This window comes from Pseudovirgaria hyperparasitica (assembly GCF_010093815.1).
Source record: "Pseudovirgaria hyperparasitica strain CBS 121739 unplaced genomic scaffold EJ05scaffold_9, whole genome shotgun sequence".
NCBI classification, from domain to species: domain Eukaryota; kingdom Fungi; phylum Ascomycota; class Dothideomycetes; order Acrospermales; family Acrospermaceae; genus Pseudovirgaria; species Pseudovirgaria hyperparasitica.
The window spans coordinates 985644-1003139 of record NW_022985557.1 but is presented as its reverse complement, the minus strand read 5'-3'; the positions used below and the strand labels follow the sequence as shown (position 1 = coordinate 1003139).

General features: G+C 51.3%; 6 protein-coding genes across 6 annotated transcripts; 1 reads left to right on the top strand and 5 right to left on the bottom strand.

The window, feature by feature from the left end:
- Positions 1-2: 2 nt before the first annotated feature.
- Positions 3-5275, bottom strand: EJ05DRAFT_439944 (uncharacterized protein; the record flags this gene model as incomplete). The annotated part of the gene is made up of 4 exons (XM_033741903.1): positions 3-563; positions 724-1206; positions 1254-4877; positions 5054-5275. The coding sequence occupies 4 exons, from the start codon at positions 5273-5275 to the stop codon at positions 3-5; spliced, it is 4890 nt and encodes a 1629-aa protein (XP_033600094.1).
- A 390-nt stretch (positions 5276-5665) lies between these two features.
- Positions 5666-7495, top strand: EJ05DRAFT_511423 (uncharacterized protein). The gene is made up of 2 exons (XM_033748246.1): positions 5666-6503; positions 6554-7495. Exons 1-2 carry the CDS (start codon positions 5817-5819, stop codon positions 7259-7261), a joined length of 1395 nt encoding a protein of 464 aa, XP_033600093.1. The 5' UTR covers positions 5666-5816; the 3' UTR covers positions 7262-7495.
- A 760-nt stretch (positions 7496-8255) lies between these two features.
- On the bottom strand, positions 8256-9849 carry EJ05DRAFT_439792 (indoleamine 2,3-dioxygenase family protein; the record flags this gene model as incomplete). The annotated part of the gene is made up of 2 exons (XM_033741892.1): positions 8256-9482; positions 9559-9849. The coding sequence occupies 2 exons, from the start codon at positions 9847-9849 to the stop codon at positions 8256-8258; spliced, it is 1518 nt and encodes a 505-aa protein (XP_033600092.1).
- Positions 9850-10700: 851 nt separating this feature from the next.
- Positions 10701-12685, bottom strand: EJ05DRAFT_476871 (concanavalin A-like lectin/glucanase). The gene is made up of 2 exons (XM_033744127.1): positions 12028-12685; positions 10701-11974 (listed from the first exon to the last, which is right to left on the bottom strand). The coding sequence occupies exons 1-2, from the start codon at positions 12441-12443 to the stop codon at positions 11176-11178; spliced, it is 1215 nt and encodes a 404-aa protein (XP_033600091.1). The 5' UTR covers positions 12444-12685; the 3' UTR covers positions 10701-11175.
- Positions 12686-13870: 1185 nt separating this feature from the next.
- EJ05DRAFT_396204 (uncharacterized protein) lies at positions 13871-14697 on the bottom strand. The gene is made up of 2 exons (XM_033741383.1): positions 14104-14697; positions 13871-14071 (listed from the first exon to the last, which is right to left on the bottom strand). The coding sequence occupies exons 1-2, from the start codon at positions 14434-14436 to the stop codon at positions 13910-13912; spliced, it is 495 nt and encodes a 164-aa protein (XP_033600090.1). The 5' UTR covers positions 14437-14697; the 3' UTR covers positions 13871-13909.
- Positions 14698-17442, bottom strand: EJ05DRAFT_396203 (HET-domain-containing protein). The gene has a single exon (XM_033741382.1). The coding sequence runs from the start codon at positions 17117-17119 to the stop codon at positions 14960-14962; it is 2160 nt and encodes a 719-aa protein (XP_033600089.1). The 5' UTR covers positions 17120-17442; the 3' UTR covers positions 14698-14959.
- Positions 17443-17496: the final 54 nt, after the last annotated feature.

The window sequence follows — 17496 nt, the reverse complement described above, 5'->3', positions numbered from 1 at the left end:
AATCAACGCCCAAGATAACCCATCAGTGCTGACGCAACGCTGTCATCGTCGATATTACCGTTAGTACCATTGATTCCATTGATCCCATTCTGTATTTGTTGAGAATGAGCTCTAGCCTCCTCTGAAAGGTGCCCGTTGCTTTCGCCTGGTTGCATCGAATTTACAACCTGTCCAGGAACTGTCGGCCTTACGCCTTTGACGTTCGCTGCAAGAGCCCCAGTAGCTAAGCCCATGGCCTTTTCTCGTCGCTTCTTTTTCTCTTGTACTAAATTACCTTTCAACCCTCGAAGATACTTTGTTGCAGCCTCAACGATGTTTGATGGCTCGCCAGAGCTCTTGAGGGCCTGGAGCATCTCGCGGACTTGTGTCTCGCTGTGGAAATGCGGGCAGACCCGTTGAATACCATAATGTGCCAGTCCGCAAAGGCCGCAGTATTCCACGCCTGCAACTTTCAGGGGACATGCCCCTTTGGGATGCATCTTGGTACATGCGTGGCAAGCTTGTGAGGAGGGGGGATACGGAAGCATGCCGTCGGGGTTTGGAACTGTAGGTACTCGTACACGCTCGAATTTATGGACTTTGTATGATGTCAGCGCCGTGTGATCGAAGATTGACGTGAAATTGAAAGGGAATTGGAATAGAAAGGGGAACAGGGTAAGGGGTCAAAAGGAGAAAAGGCCGGCCAGATCAAGCCGCGAACCATCAAAGTCTTCAATCAATAACGACAATCTCCCCCGCAGGGAAGTCGACGAGAGGCCGTGCAGATGGCGTGGTCGGCAAGACTTTCGCGAGATTTCCAAGAGTTTGATGTTTAGCAGCTGATCTTGGCGGGCTTTGAGGCAGGTTGACTGCCTTGGGCTTGCTTTGCCCCTTCAACATGCCGAACGGTTTGGACAGATCAATGGTTATGGTAGGGACAGAGAATGTCGCTTTTCCAATCCTACTTGGCGACTTTTGAGACTTAGGAGAAGAAAAGGTTTTCTTACCCGAGCTCTTCTTTTGCCCCTCGGAGTTCTTCTTGGGTGAGTGTTCAGTACCATCATTTGCCCCGATTTCCTCCTCTCCGGATTCCTCACTGCTTCCTTCGGCTTGGAAGTCTGTATCGCTATCATTCGCGGACTTCTTCTTTCGGTGCTTTGGCTTCGCTGGTGAAGGCGCATTGTCCCCAGCTTCGGCCTTTTCGTCTTGAAGCGTGTAGTCGATGGTCTGGCACCTTGTAAGCATTCGTTCACCATACATTTGTTCCTTCTTACGTTTCTAGCACGCTTGCCTCTTCCAAGATCCCGTTGTTTCGCTGCAGCCTCAGCTGCGGCAATACGATCACGTTCCTTCAGGATGTTTTCCCAAAGAGAAGGATCCGGCATTTGTTCTGGCTCGTCGTCTGGCACATCGATATCCTCCGCGAGAGCACCCTTGTCGTTTGCCCACACTCTAGCGAAGCTAAATTGCGACTCTGCTGAATTTTCCGCGCCTGCTTTCGTTTCCTCCATCTGTGATCTGTCCAGCAGCTTGTCTACGGAAGCGTCATCAAACTTGATATCGTTCGTGCTTTCCTCAGAGAACAGCTCAGTAGCGCCGTGCTTTAGAATAGACTCCACATCTTTCTCTTCAATGTCTTCGTCACCCATTGATTCTACGACGACGTGGTCTAGGGCCATCTTTTTTCGCCCGATCTGAACAATTTTTTCTTCAGCGCTGGACCGGGTCATCAGTTGAAAACAAAGCACCTTCTTTTTCTGCCCTATACGGTGAGCACGTGAAAGGGCTTGAATGTCCTGGTGAGGATTGAAATCTGGGTCAAGAATTATAACGGTGTCAGCCGTGGCGAGGTTGATTCCAACGCCACCCGCACGAGTTGACAGAAGAAAGGCGAATAAAGAAGACTCTGGAGCATTGAATTCGTCAATACGTTTTTGCTTCTCCAGCGAACCCATGGTGCCGTCGAGACGCTGATAGCGCATCTGCAGGCCATCGAGGAAGTCCTCGACGACGTCGAGCATGTCCAGGAATTGACTGAAGATGAGGACACGATGGCCCCGTTCTTGCAGTTTCGGAAGGAGGAGCTCCAATAATTGAAGCTTTGCAGAAGCTTGGACCAGATTTCGATGAGAAATCGCCGCTACTTCAGTGCGCTCTTCAATCTCTCGACTGTAGATGAACGGGTGGCAAAGACATTTTCTGAGTTGCATCAAGAGATTGTTGAGATTCGCCCGCTCAGTTGGTTTGACAGATTTGTTTGTAGCCGAGAACAGAGCCTTCAAAAGCTCAGGATTCTTGCCTAGAATAGACTTGTAAAGCTTCTTCTGAAGGTAGCTCATGGTCAAAGGAACGATGATCTGTGCCATGGGAGGGAGGAAAGTAAGTACTTGGACCTTGGTTCGTCTGAGGATAAAGGGTCGTATGAGAGCGTGCAGCTCAGTGATGTTCTCTTTATTCATCTCGGCATATTTTTCTTCAAGTGCAGCCGCATCACACTTGTCGTCCAAGAATTGCAAAAGGTTGAACAGTTCTCGCGCGTTATTCTGCAAAGGTGTGCCAGTAAGGAGTACTTTGAAAGGTGCACGAAGAGAGTTCAGTGCATTGTAAAGCTGACTCTTATCGCTCTTCAGGCGTTGGCCCTCATCAACGATCAGACCTGCCCAATGCACACTTCTGTAAAACTTCCTACTGGAATCGTCAATGGCAGCCTCATACGAAGTGACCACAACGTGACAGCGAAGATCCTTGCTTCCCTCGGGGAACATCTCGTGTCGGTAAGCCATACTGCGAGCGGCAGAAGACCCAAAATACGTGACAACGCGCAATGAAGGCGCCCACTGCTTGATCTCTCTTCGCCAGTTGGCGCAAGTGGAGTTTGGTACAACGACCAGGAAGGGGAAACAGTTGTGATCTTGAACCAACGTCGCCATGTAGCCAATGATTTGAATCGTCTTTCCAAGCCCCATCTCATCAGCGAGGATGCCATTCTTTTGACAATACCATTGGTAGTAGAGCCAATTGAGACCTTCTACCTGGTACTTCATGAGCTCACCACCAATAAGATTCTCCGGCTGCTTAGTTTTCTCCAACTTAGCAAAAGGTTGTGCTCGAAGTTTCTCCAGGCGGATCTTAAGAGGGCCCTGCTTGGGGGCGTGAATGTATCTGCCCAAGACCCAGTCGTTATAAGCCGTCACGAAGTCAACCCATCTGTCGCCGTCTTCAGGCTCGGGGACCTTCTCCCATACAGCATCTTCATAACCCAAACCTTTATATTTGATCAAAGCCTCGTCGACCTCTTTGACACGGGCTTTATCGATCTCCTCGGTCCGGATGTCGACGATACTCGTGTAGCGCACGTCCAGGACAATATCAATGCGCAGAAACTCCTCAGGAATCGCATCTTCTGTTCGCATCTTGGGCCCGTCTTCTCGCTTGAGGAAGGCCTTGCGCATAGCAGGAGCAGTGACTCCCCAAACCCACGGACCGGGCATCCAAGTAGCTCGGAAGTAGGACTGATTATCCCACTTGACGAGGTATTCAATATCGTCTTCGTCCATGTCTTCAGCGCCAAGTCCAGCCGGGTAAGTGTCCAGATCTCGAGGACGCCACGCTATCAGCGTAGCAACCTTCTTCGCTGACACGCAGTCTTTACACAGCCAGTCACGGCAATACTCGCCATAGCGTTCGCTCGCTGCTTCTTCATCGTCTCTGTCTATATCCATATGATGGGTGGACCGTGGTTCGAGATGATGGAAGTGGAAAGGACGGGTGCACTTGTTGCAGCGGAACATGACATTGTTCACATTATTAATGAGTTTGGGATTGACGTTAGCGATAGGGTCTTCGCCGTGGTTGTTCTCGCGATCCTTTTGCTCTTGCATAGGCGTTTTGCGTTCTCGAAACGGAATACACGATAAGCCAACCTCGTTACAGGCTTGACACTTTGCAAAGTCTGGCGCTGTCTGCTCGCGCTTCCTTGCAGTATTGACGCAACGTCGGCATTGCAAGACAAAGTCATGGTGTCCGATCTTCGTTACCAAATGCTCTCTTTGGTTTCTGGGACCAAGACACTGCTTATGGTAGCTAAGGATACAGCCTTGGCAATGAATCAGGGGCCCAGCAGAGGTTCCATTGCCGCATGTTTCGCAATGCATGATGTGACGGCCTCTGAACTCTGAGTTTCTTGGCAGTTCCTGGAAGTATTCTCGAACACTCGTGATTGCTTTAGGTGCTGCTAGGTCTTCAGAGGAGTCTGACCGATACGCATCCTCCAGGCCTGCCTCTTGCATGTTGGTCTGATGTCTTGTTGCGCGATCTGACTTTCGAGTCCCTTCCTTTGGGATCTTCTTGCGAAGCAATTGTTGACGACCCGGTCCAAGCCGGCGACGTTTTCGGCGTGGTGCTACATCTGATCGAAGCAGTTCCATTTCGCTTCCAGATGAAGACTCGTCTTCGTCGTCTTCGAAATCGTCAATAGCTATTGCCGTGGACGCGCGAGTACTACGTCGAGCTGGTCCTGATGCCACTGTTGAAGATCTGGTATTCCGTGACGCGGTGGTTCTCCTAGACCGACGTCGACTGTTGAATTCAGAGTCGTCATCAGAGTCGACGGCGCGCCTTTTCTTTCTGCGCCCCGCTCTAGACCCTCTATAGTGCTCTGTCGAAACAGGTCGGCCTTTTCGCTTCTGAACAACTGGATCGAGGTCACTACTGCCATCATCTGTATCGAAACCTTCTCCATCAGAGAAATCCTCCTCGGGGCTTTTCCTCCTGTTGGTTATTCGTAATTTCATGTCTATATCCGAATCTTCGTCCAGTGATTCAGTATCAGGATGCTCTTGGAAGGTTTGTAAAGCCTTTTCGCCGTTTTCAAGACCGAGGAGACGATCGAATGGTACCTAGGGTTTTAGGTCAGAAAAGTACGGTCAAGGTCTAGGTGAAGCAGTTGACAGTCGAGAGGCAGATTCTACAGGGATACGGTTCAGAGAGACCGTGAAAGACGACCTTTGACAGGCCAGCAAATGCTTCTCAACTTCACCGAATGGCTGTCTACTCGCCGAAAAGGTGAACTCACAGTCTCGTTATGGTAATCCTCAAATTGAACCTCGTACATTACAGTGTCCGCCCCCTCATTCTCTTTCAGTACCTTACGAACTATGTCCGACTCCTTGTAATACTTGTAGGACCGTCGCGGATACCGAGGCGGTTTGTCTGGAATGACTACTGCCACTTGCGACGTACCAGCCGACGTTGGCTGGACTGCGCTGGCCGCGCGGTACGATTTTCGTTTGACCATATTCGGGGGATGTATCCTTGACAGCTACAGAGCTCTACCAGTTATGCTTGCGCGAGGAAGAGGACGTGCAGAAAATCTACATTGATGAGGCTGTAACTTTGTCAGTGTAGCTCTTGAGTCGGACCTCCTAGGGTCTTGAAGACGTACTATACTGTAGAAATCTATATGACCGTAGGTCTGCACTCAGCTTTATGCCCGCAAGCGCCGAGGACACGCAGAGTGCAATCAAATGTGCTATACCTGATGTTGTTGGTCGCGTACCTGAGCGCAACGCGAAGTTCATCCATTGATCGTCACGGCAGGCCGCTCTGGAGACGCGTTTGGGGGACGTGCACGCTCGGCTTGCCAAAATTTATGTCCGTTGCACTGCATTAAAGACCACGTCCTAAATGTCTATGTTTGCAAATGTGCACTAAATATGCTAACGATATCCATCTTACTTGACAATCAATGATCACACGAGTTTTGAACGTTCTCCTCGCTCATTGCGATCATATACGCAACTGCGCGCAACTACGACGACTATCGGAGTAACTGAAGTATGCTCGCGCGGGCCTCACCATCGCCTCACCTGGCATGCTCAGCATATCGATTTTGTACAGCATCACGGGAGCGACCTGCATCGACGTACACTGCCATACACCGAGCTCTGCGGCAAGATGACGAGGGAAGGCGGGACAGATACCCAAAACCTGATTATGGCGCAAGGGGTACTTACAGAGAACGCCGGACAGATGATACATCTAGGTCGAGGACGGCGAATGATTACAGCGATGGGAACAGATATCAACGAGCACCCCGTCCCACAGCACATAAGCCCGAGGGAATCAGAAGGTCGGAAAGAAGCACATACCACCACCAGAGACCTCGCGATAACGACTCTTGGAGCTTGCCTGACAGGACGAAGTTTCCCACGGCGAAAACAATAGAAACGGGTTACGTGGCCCCGGAAGATCGTCAACACAGTAGGCCCTTGCCTCCTTGGGTGCGGATTCCTTACACGACCGCTGCATCGCAATTCTTGTACGGTCATTCGGCCGTGCTTGCGGCTCTGAAATCAGGTCGCAGAAAGATCTACCGGCTATATCTCCGCGTCAAACCAGAGGACAGGGGAGAGGAACACGAGGCATTGACCAGATGGGCTGCTATGCGTGGCGCAAGGATTGAGAATTGCGGCTTCGAATATGACTCGATAATGTATAAGCTCTCCGGTGGCCGACCGCACAACGTAAGTCACTCATAAGCACCACTGCGATTCCAGCTAACGAGACGGAACAGGGTATCATACTCGAAACTTCGCCACTACCCGTTCTTCCAATCTCGCATCTCGGCCCCGTATCTTTGAAAGACGAGCATTTCGACGTCGTCCCAGCACCCCAAACGAAAGAGGAACAAGATGTCAACGGCACAGAAACCAGATACGTGTATCAGAGCAATGGATGGCGATACCCATTCCTACTATATCTGGACGGCATAGCCGACGAAGGCAACTTCGGCGCTATCCTACGCTCCGCCTATCTCCTAGGCGTCGACGGCATCATCATGAACGCCCGCCGCTCCGCGCCTCTCTCAGCCATCACCGGCAAGGCATCCTCGGGAGCCCTCGAAGCAGTGCGATTGTTCAAAGTGGACAACCCAGAGGCGTTGATCCAGCGCAGCCGCCAGGAGAGCGGCTGGAACTGCTTTGCAGCAGCCATGGTAGCAGACGTCCACCAGGGCTTCCCGCGGATCACCTTCGAGCCCAAGCGAGGACCCGACACGCCGCTCCAGGACGGACCGACGATCCTGATGCTGGGCAACGAAGAGACCGGGCTCAGCAAACACATGATCAGGATGGCGCAGAACCGTGTCTCAATCACGACCGCAGCCCCAATCGACCGGGTCAATATCGAACTCGACTCGTTCAATGTCAGCGTCGCGTCGGCCTTGCTCTGCATGAACTTCATGCAGAACAGGGCCAAGGAGGAGGAGAATCGGTTGTTTTGAAGGGGCTTGGATCGGCGCTTGTTCGCGCGTCTGTGGCGGCCTGTTCGTTGTACATATATATGCATGCATCTGGTGCGATGGCGCAAGGCGCGCTTGTCGCCCGCTGTACATTCTTGTAGGATATCCATTGTAAGATCGTTGTACTTCCGTTCTTAAGTCGGCGTTGCAGAACACACACATAGATCTAAAACCTTTCATTGGTATTTCCGATTTCCAAAAGAATATTAAAACCTCCACGTCGTTGAAGCTACCTGAAATCCTAGCTGCACTTGCACGGGCACGACCAAACCAAGCCTGCTCTGAACACTACATAGCCACAACGTGTCCGAAAAAAGAATCCATATTGCAGTAGTGCTACTAGTAACTCACTGCTTGATAGAAGGAGAAGATTACAATAATTCCTCATCAAACAAGAAATTCAAATCAGTTTCACATTCACCACAAGAACGTGGTTAGGCTTTGTTTGCACAACTTCGTGCGAAGCAAAGGCCGAGTCGCTCCTTCCTTCCATTCCCCAGGCACAGAGCAAAGTCAACATACATCTATCTAGCGTATCTGACGTTCTCACATGACGCCTCCTTAGACTTCGCATTGAATGTGTTGTTTACTTTCTATCTTTCTTTTTTACATAATAGTACAGCTATCGACTCACCTCGTCATAAGATGATAAGAATGGGTGATTATATATATACAGATTGAAGCGCCATTGTCCCAATACACACATACATACATATATACACATATTCAATCCGCTATCGCCCAAAGAGGAGGGGTGTCCAGAGGCGCGCACGCTCGTATCGTGAGATCCATGTCTATGTACAACGTTAACCAAAGCGAAGAAAGTCGGCTGGGTATGTGTGTGTATGTATACCTGACCCGTATCCCAACCTCGTGTCTTTTTTTTCTGTCTTCCAGGTTTTTTTCTTAAGAACGAGTTTACGGTCTGCGGCTGCGACGTAACTTTCTGCATTGGAACGAAAAGTTTTCTTCTTCTTCACCAATGGCATATACCGCCCTCGCTATCATCCACACTCCACGTCCCAGCCAGCCCAACAACCTCCATCTCACCACTTCCACTCTCCTTCGTCTTCGCCATCCTATACCCTCCAAAGTCGAAGCTTGTCTTGCCCACCGTCGGCGCATCACCCAGCAGTCTCCTTGCCCAGGCATCGATCGCAGGCTCGCCAGTCTCATCACGTGCCTGTTTCAAGAACGGTATGAGCGCCGTGCCCCCCGTGCCACGCAGCCCGTCCTTTTTGAGACCAGTCGTCGGATCGAGCGCGCTCGCGATGTTGATCTTGCGTTGTTGGGGGAGCTTGGCGGGCGGTGTTGTTAGACTGCTGCTGCTGCGCTCGTGGCTCCTGGTCTCGCGGCTCTTGACGATGATGTAGCGGCTGACCATCTGGATATGCTTATCGCGGAAGGCGCGGAGCATGGCAAGCGATGCGTCATATGCTGTACATAGCGCGCGGTCGTGTTGATGTGTGGTGACGAAGTCTTTGATGTTGGCGATGCTGGCGACGTGTTCGAGGAAGCGTCGGTGTGGGCCCGGCATGTACTTGCGCATGTCGAGGATGAAGTTGTTGGATGGGGCGGGCGGTGCAGAGGGGGCTCCGGGTGATGTACTCGATAGTGAGGAGACTTGCGCACGCTCGCCAGTCGGACGGTGTTCGACGCCCAAGACGAGGTCGAAGAATTGTATGATGGAAGACTGCGCATTGGAGCCTCCGGAGAACTGGACCCAGGACTGGGGGCCTACACCAGTGTCGAACATGACGCCGTTTGGCAGGCCGGCACTGGCCATGTTTGAACTGCCTGCAAGGAAGGGGCGAATGCGGTGGTAGAAGACATGTGGATCGCAGTTCTCGTACATGCGTTGTAGTAAGGTGCCGAGTTCGTCGAGTCGCTCTGCGAAGTCACGAAGACAGTCTGTAACCACCAATGTATCTCCACGACGAGCTGCTGATATCGCATCAAGCATCATGGGGAGAATTGGGGCCGCTCTGGCCTCGATGGCAACGGACACAAGGTAGAACCATGATTCATCGAGAGAGCCAGTGAAAGTGTTGAGTGTAGCGAGGTTGGACAGAGTGTCGATAGGTTCGTTGTCGAATACCGGTCGCCAGTTCCACAGGACTACGCTGGCGTATGTTGCGACGGGTGGTAATTCCAGATATCGACAAACTTGCAGAAAGGGTAGCGAGATCGGCGGTGGTACGATCTACATCATTGGTCAATCCATGATCTCAGGGCTCTGCTTGAAAATGCAACCAAACAGTATGTGGCAATGCACTTACCTCACTCGGAACGTCCCCTCCCCAGATGTAAGCATGCGACAGAAATGCTAGTACTACATATGCACGTCTCCACTCGGAATCTGTTTCGAGATGTTCGGTGGACAGGACTGGTAGACGGAGTACAACCTCACGCAGGCGTTTGCTTAACACCAGACCCTGCAGGTTGCTAATCACAGCCTCCCATTGTGCATAGTACGGGTTGGGTAGGCGGAGCAGAGGCAATTCGGGTGGAAGGAAACCGTATTCGGGAGAGATGCCAAAGTCTTCGAGTCTCGGTATTTGGGGCTTCATAATTGGCGAAGACCGGTATGAAGGCGATGAGAATGTGTTGGAAAGAGAAATATCAGTCCTGGAGTGAAAGAATAACGGCCAGATCGGAGTGGAGACTGGACGTCTTGTAAGTGTGTCGCGACGCTGCGACTAGAGGATCGGAGGTATGCGGAGGTATAGTTATGGATGCGCGTGTGATAGCTCGGTTTGTCTGCACCTGGAAATGACGTTGAAATTCGTGGTGGGGGCGTCCTCAGAGAGAGTTTGCAATGGTGAGCTAGAATCAGAGCTATGCGCTCTGATACATCTTTGTAAGATCCAAAATTTGCGTTGGATAGTGAGTGCGGGATATGATTTGGGTAACGAGGCGATCAAAGAGCCGGGGGGGGCAAAGAGAAGGAATGCCCAGGTAGGTCGTCAAAGAAATGAGAGATTATCGGGTTTATAAAGTTATGGCAAGGAAGACAACATTGTATTGATATAAAAACCGAGAGAACCGAAAATGGGGGCGTTTGGCCTAACTCGTGGAGGACTATCTGTAAGATCTCAAGTTTTGAGTAATAACATAGGTTAATGAATTGAGTGAGCTAAGACTTTCGAGCATGTGCCAATCGAAAAACATTGGCCATTAATCAAAATTGTGACATGTACCAAGCTCCGGGATCGGCCGGCCAGATCTGAGTTCCAAGTGTTGTGTAGAAAAGAGGAATAACTAGTTACAGAACGTGTTTTACTGCCCGTGCCCGTCGCCGCACTGAATACACGAGCTTGCACAGGACAGGAAAAGTGACAGAGTTCATTGTGCGATACATACACAAACACAAACACTACTACTAGATATGCCTCTCATACTGTACATAACAGTCAGGCGACCTGTATGTAGATTGTTCCGATGCACTGATCGACCTCACTTGCACTAACATCAGCCAGCCAGCATTCGCTTAATAAGCCACAAGTACGCCCGTGAGCCTACCCCGCGGAGCAATTCTGCCTCAGGCTGCAGCAGTGAAACGCCGTCCGAGTCAGCATTTGCTGCCATCCATCAACAGGACAGGTGCCCCGCTTCTTCACCCATCACATACAATTGACGCGAGTCCACGAACTGTCACTGGAGCCATATCACACGCCGCTTGTCGAAAGTTCTTTCATTGTCTCACACTCATAACATGTTCTACTTGATATTAGACGTCTAAAGCAGATGCTCACATTCTGATGATACTCATACATCTCCGGATCTGTATCAACGGAGGAAAAAGACAGATACCCAACACCACATATGCAACCTCTACTCTGACAGCAGAAAAAAATAAAGACCTCTTCCATCCTTCTAGCTCGAACATCTATGCTCTATGAAAGAAGAGCTGCGACAACACCAGCCGCGACAGCGATACCGCCGATGGCAGTGGCCCTAGGCGCAGCACCAGTGCCAGTTGGCTGGGTTCCGGCACCGCCATTGCCAGCACCAGAAGGAGTAGGAGCAGGAGTGACAACGGCCGCGGTCTGGCAGAAGCTATCAGTTGCACCCGCTGAGCAGTTGACGACTGCGGTAGCCTCAGGTGCAAGAGTAGTGGCTTGCTGTGTGACACCACCATTGCCACCACCAAGACCACCAGGGGCATAAGCGGCCGATTCCTTCGGGCCAGCAGACTCAGGAGCAGATGAAGACTCTGCGCCGGACGATGAAGGCGCCGCAGATGGAGTGGGTGTGGAAGATGGGGCCTCTTCATCCGGCTTGCTTGGAGACTGCACCGCATCGCCACCAACGACCTCGATGCTGTCGCTGTTGCCGCTCATGTCCGTCCACTTGTATGCACTGCCGGGGCTGAAGTTGGTGATCTTTATGCTTTCAAGGACCTGCGTGAAAGGCGCCTGGCTGAAGTCTGTCTTGCCACCAGCCCATGCAATGGTTCCCTCCTCGTTGTTTGGGTCACCACCAGCCCAGATACCGATGCGGAGGTTCATGGGTGTTTGCGGGTAGTTTGCACCTCCGTTGGCCTCGGCGCGGGTGATGACACGCACGCGGGTAGAGTCGATCCAAAACTCGGCACGCTCGGCGTTCCAGTCAACAATGTAGGTATGAACGTTGGCTTGGGCATTGGCAACAGGGTTGCGAGTCATACGGTCATATGTGGTCGTGTCTCCCTTGCTGTGTGGATCGTTAGAGTGATGCTACATGAGTATGGCATAGGTAGGTCTTACCCAAAGTAGTTGACCTGGACTTCATTGGGAGACGAGCCAAGGAACTCCCAATCGAACTCGTCCAGGGACTCTGACTGTAGAACGATACTGGAAACGATGCCGGTACCCGCAGCAGCCTTCGTCCGGACCTCGAAGCGACCGTACATGGCATAGCCATCAGTCTGAATAGTGGTAGACTGGCCTTGCTTCTCGATGGTGAAGTGAGCACCATCTCCTTGGTAGCTGAGCTGTCCAGCGATAGCATTCCAGCCATCGAAGGCGCTCTCGCCCTTGCGGAAGTCGGACTCGAAAGTCTGGGGTAGAGCGGGGTTATCTGGACAACCACTCTTCTTCATGGGATTACAAGCACTAAAGGTCTGTGCGGAGACGAAAGGTAGGAGAGCTGCCAGGGCAGCAGTCGAGTAACGCAGAGCCATGGTAGTATGGTATAGCTAGGATGTTTGTGTTAAGCGATAGGGGGGCAAGGTTGAGAAAAGCAAACACAACAACGATGATGCCAGAAAACGACGGTGGTGTCTCGCAGATATATGCAGCGAAGCAAATCCGGGAGATAGTAGTGTGAGAAAGCGACAGTGGATAGAATATGCAGAAGGAGCCGAAAAACAAAGGCGTAAGGTGTGAATGGGAGTTGTAGTAGTTGTTGTTAATATGTGAAGATGAAGCAGCTGAGAAGGGGGTGGGCGACAGCTTCCATAGATATCATCACACACTCACAGGGCGACAGCAGACCTCACGCGGCTGAGCTGAGTCAGGAGGCGCGGGACAGCGGCAGCCCGTGGATAAGGTAGACAGGTAAAGCGTAAGCGTAGTATAGGAAAGCAACGCAACGGGCAACGGAGCGCTATTGAGGTGTGGGTGGCGCCTAAATGAGGCTAAAACGGGGTCTCGGTCTTGCGCCCATGGGGGGCTATCAACGCGTCCCAATTTCCCCTTGCTTTAGGGCCTAGACGCTGCGTGACGCCACACCTCTATCCTTTGCCTATTCCGGCTGCCTCCCAACAATATTGAGAGAAGCCTCGTCTGGGTCTCGGACGATGTGACATTGCTCTGCTGCCATATCGTCCCAGTCTTCGTTCATCGTCGTGCTGTGCATTATCATGCAACATGCAACATCGGTACATGAGACAATCCTCGTCCCGGTGGGTTCATTCAGCAAGGCGACCGCCGCCGGTTTCGTATCGACTCAGACGATCAATTCTCCCTCCTGCACAGCCTCCCCGCGCGCCCGCTTGCCTGCCTGCCTGCCCAGCCCCCATCCATTTGACGTCTTGCCCCGTTGCATAATTAACTAAGGTACCGAATTAGCATACCGCGACCTACATCACCCATGGATCGGTATGTACTGTATTGCCAGACAGTAATTACAGTAGTTCGCTGCAAGACCCCTTCGAGACAACCAACTAAAACAAGCGACGGAAGCGTGGGCATGGCAAGCTCCATTAGCGCCATAATTATTCCTATTCCTATCCTTCCTTACTGTCCTGCGGGGGATTATTTTCGGCGAGAAGAAGTTGTTATTGTTGTTGCTGTTGTTGGTAGGGCTGGAGTTTGCGAAACACGAGATGTGCGGCATGCATGCATGCATGCATGCATGATCGGCTGTGATGAGCACATTGCATCCATCAGACAGACATGCCTCATCAGATGTTTGAAAAAGGGAGGAGGGCAGATGATGTCTGGGATTCTCACCCCTTTGGTTAGCAGCTGGCTTGGGAGTATTTTTAGACGGAGGGTTGTGATTGTTGTTGGCATTATTTGGTTTGACGACAACGACGACGGACGCCCCCCACCGAGGCACGTCTAATGCATACAGTACATATACGATCCCTTGGAACGCACAAGGCTGGATGTCTGGATGGAGCAGGCGATCTGGGCCGTCCAGTCAGTCGGTCAGCCAGCCAGCCAGCGAGCCAGTCAGTCCGTCCCTTGCAGCAGAAAAGCAAGACATCACAAAGTCATCACACACGGGTTGAATGTGCAGGCTGTGCCTGACTGACTGACTGACTGACTGACTGACTGACTGACTGACTGACTGACTGACTGACTGACTGACTGACTGACTGACTGACTGACTGCGAAATATGTATGCGTGCATGTATGTGTGCGAGCCTCGGAAGGGCTGCATATGATTCTATGCGCCATGTCTGTGGCGGCGCCAGCCAGGAGATTTGGCCCTTTAGTAATATTCCGGATCTTCCATTCCCATGGATGGGTAATAATTATCGGCTGCTTGGTAAAACTCCCTAGCTTGCTGCCCGTGTTGCCCGTCCACACACGTGGCGCAGTCTCTCCTTCCTCCGCTGCGGCGGCGGCGGCGGCGGCGGCCCAGTCGTTCCGGAGTGTACTTGACCGGGGGTTTTGTCTGGATGGCGATTCATGATTCTGTTGTTCTTTCTTCGCCATAACCATGGTGATGTTGCTGTGTCACTGGTTTGTGGAGAGTTGCGACTTTGCTCAAGGCCGGGAATGGGGATGTGAAAGCGCAGAGAGAGGTGTGACCGTATGGATGGATGGATAAATGGATGGATGAGCGACGGTGTCGACCGCGGAGAATGGTCGTGAACGTTCTGTTACCAAAGAAGCCATTACTGACTCGGCACTTCTATACATCGTCTCTCTCCATTCTGTCATCCGTGAAACATGCCGTCAGGATAAGCTTTTGTGCCCTGAGGAGGCTGTTCAACGCCCTTGGAGTGACATGAAATCAGTGGCTGTGTGTGCATCATGCTGTGCGCCCATAACCGTCGTCTGAATGCTGGGATGTGCAACATGGATCTGAACGAATTCGCTCTTCGCTATGTTTGGTTCCTGGGATTGTGTCTCTGCCGAGCCGGACGGACTGCGCTGGCTGTACATACATTCCGAGGTTAAGGTTACGAGTCTATAAGAATCCAGCTCAGCTCGAACACGGGAGGCAAATGCAGCATCATCCTCAGATCAACACCATTTTCTGCCAGGATCCTGAAACACAAATGTCCTCCGGTAGAGGAGGGCCTCTGTCATCATACCAGGACACGGTATATGCTAACCCAATTCTTTTAAATGTGTTGTCCTGCGGCGGACCGACTCTGTCAAGGAGCAGCATTGCAATGCGAGCATCGTTAGGGGAGCGTAGACCCGTTGGAACAAACAATCCTATTCGCAATGCCCAACACCATATGGGCTCCATACTGACATCCTCAAGGTGGTCCAATTTGCACGCGACGTCCGTACGTTCCACGAAGCCGTGCTCAGCGCTATGTTCATTGCGCTTACGAAGGAAAGTGAGCCGGACCAGCTTTACCTCCTGGAGCCAGCCATGTGTTATGATTCGTGCGTCGGTTACGCGCCCAAACGACCCGGTAACAGATTCTTGTACATCTACGCTCGAAATCGCTATGTCGTACCGCGACCCTGTCAGTACATATTCAAAGCTGTCAAAATGATAGTCTAGCCACCCAGAGACCGATGCCCAGCTCCAAGACGGTGCAATCCCGGTATGGTGTTGTAGCTGTAGCGACCTGCGTTCCCAGAGCAGATCACTTACGAAGTTTTCCTTCCACAGACCAGCAAGGTAAGTGCTCTGCATATTAGTAGAGAAATGGGCTGCGATTCCGGCCATTGCAGGTAGCTTATCATTCACATGCGTGAGATCGCGTGAGGAGAAATCGACAACCCACTTATGCCATTTGTGATATGCTTCCATTCTGTTCACGTAGTTCTCGAATGTATGCTGCGATTGTGGCTCGGCAATCCTCTTGTATAAGGCATTTTGCGTTGCCCACTCTGACTCTGTTGAAGTATTGACTCGGAACAGGTTCTCGGGGCTGCCTTGCCGATGGAAGATGCTGAAGCATTCCCACGTTACCCCAGAGCCTGTGTAATGTAAGACTCTAGGTGAGACGAGGTGTTCTTGGAATGTCCAGCCTCGCGTGAAAAGATGACCAGCGGGCCCTCCGAAGTCCCTTCGTTGGTCGAAGAACACCGAGCGACGGTATTTTACATCTGACCTATGGCGGAATGATCCGATTTCTGTGCCATATTTCATTAGATCAGTGAATATGCCGCTTTCACAGTCTGCGGAACCCGTCGCCGATATTGTGAGTGCGGAGTTGCTGTAGATTTGGGCCATGACAGGACCATGCTCAGCCCAGTCGTCTTTATCGTCTTGAACAATACATAGAGCATCTATCCATATATAGCGAAAGCCTAAACGGGATGCGATAAGAACTGCGTCTTTCAGCGTCTTTGGAAGAGTCGAGGTTGCTATACCATTGAAATGACTTGTTATGTTATCGCAAGTGGTACGGAATGGCGGTGATGAGCCCCAGGAATAGCTTAATGTCACATATTCTTCGATTCTGCCGCATCCGTCATGTAGATATACCCATTCGGGCGGCGTTTCTATGCCAAGATAAATGATACGTTTTGGAAGCTCCTGCATTTTCCATTGACAACGGGGATGGAGCTTCTGGTCTTTGCATTGCTGGAGCCAGACCTTGACTTCGTTGAACGTTGCATCGGAACTAGGATGGGTATTAAATCTTGTGTGAAAACAAGGCCGGTCCACGTTCTTAGGACGAATTTGAAACCCTCCGTCGGATTCCCAAAAAGGGTCGTTGGGTTCTTCCAGCACATATAAGTCGTAAATGAATGTTTTAAATCTCCAATCAGTCATGCGATCGCTCGGGGGCGGGGGCGCGTCGATTCTGATTTCAAGGGCGATTTCCAACTTGTTTAGGTGTTGTTGAAAGACGATACGATAATGTCCATCATTTATTAAAGACCACTGGGGTCCTCCCATCTTAATCTTAAGCGACAAGTATCCCTCCACAACAAAGCACATTGGGCATTTATGCCTCTCGTGCCGCAAGGTACGCACAGTACCATCGTGATGTATGTGAAGATACCCTATTGCTGGGCCGGCGGCCCTGCGGTTCGGATGCCTTAGTTGATCGAAGGCACCCATGGTAATTTCCCAGGGCTCCTCATTTGGCTCGATTATTCCCTCAATGGCTTTCGAACAGTAAATACAGAGCCTGTCGTCGCTGTGAAATGTGAGCACCGACTCCTCCTCATTGCAAAGGGTTGGATCGTGTGGGAATTCCTCCATTATGAGCCGAAGTTGATTAAAGCACGGTGGTAGCGATGTATGCTTGGAATATTATCCACATTGCTCGAGGGCTGCGCTAGGCATGTAGTTCAACATGAAGCTATCCGAAGATCGTGACAATGTCGCGGTATGAGGCTCCAAACCGCAAAGACCACAACGTAAGGATTGAGATTTGCACATAGAGAGCAGGAACTCCCACCAGATGTCCAAGTATCTTTTCAAGCTTCGACTGACGTGCTGAGAGAGACGGTCAGGGACGGCGCTTGTTCTATGCCTTGGCGTGCATACAGTATGGCGGTAATTCAAGCTGGACGTCTCATTGGTTGTGATGGTAGTTATGGTGGGTGAGATAGGTGGAAGTGGCGCAGGTGGCGCAG

Excerpts from the sequence above, each read along its gene's own strand:
- EJ05DRAFT_511423 (XM_033748246.1), top strand. The coding sequence starts at position 5,817 with ATGCTCGCGCGGGCCTCACCATCGCCTCACCTGGCATGCTCAGCATAT. Across the intron at positions 6,504-6,553 it reads CCGGTGGCCGACCGCACAAC|GGTATCATACTCGAAACTTC; the intron begins GTAAGTCACTCA and ends GAGACGGAACAG.
- EJ05DRAFT_476871 (XM_033744127.1), bottom strand. The coding sequence starts at position 12,443 with ATGGCTCTGCGTTACTCGACTGCTGCCCTGGCAGCTCTCCTACCTTTC. Across the intron at positions 11,975-12,027 it reads GTCCAGGTCAACTACTTTGG|CAAGGGAGACACGACCACAT; the intron begins GTAAGACCTACC and ends CGATCCACACAG.
- EJ05DRAFT_396203 (XM_033741382.1), bottom strand. The coding sequence starts at position 17,119 with ATGGAGGAATTCCCACACGATCCAACCCTTTGCAATGAGGAGGAGTCG.
- EJ05DRAFT_396204 (XM_033741383.1), bottom strand. The coding sequence starts at position 14,436 with ATGGTTATGGCGAAGAAAGAACAACAGAATCATGAATCGCCATCCAGA. Across the intron at positions 14,072-14,103 it reads CATGCACGCATACATATTTC|TCAGTCAGTCAGTCAGTCAG; the intron begins GCAGTCAGTCAG and ends TCAGTCAGTCAG.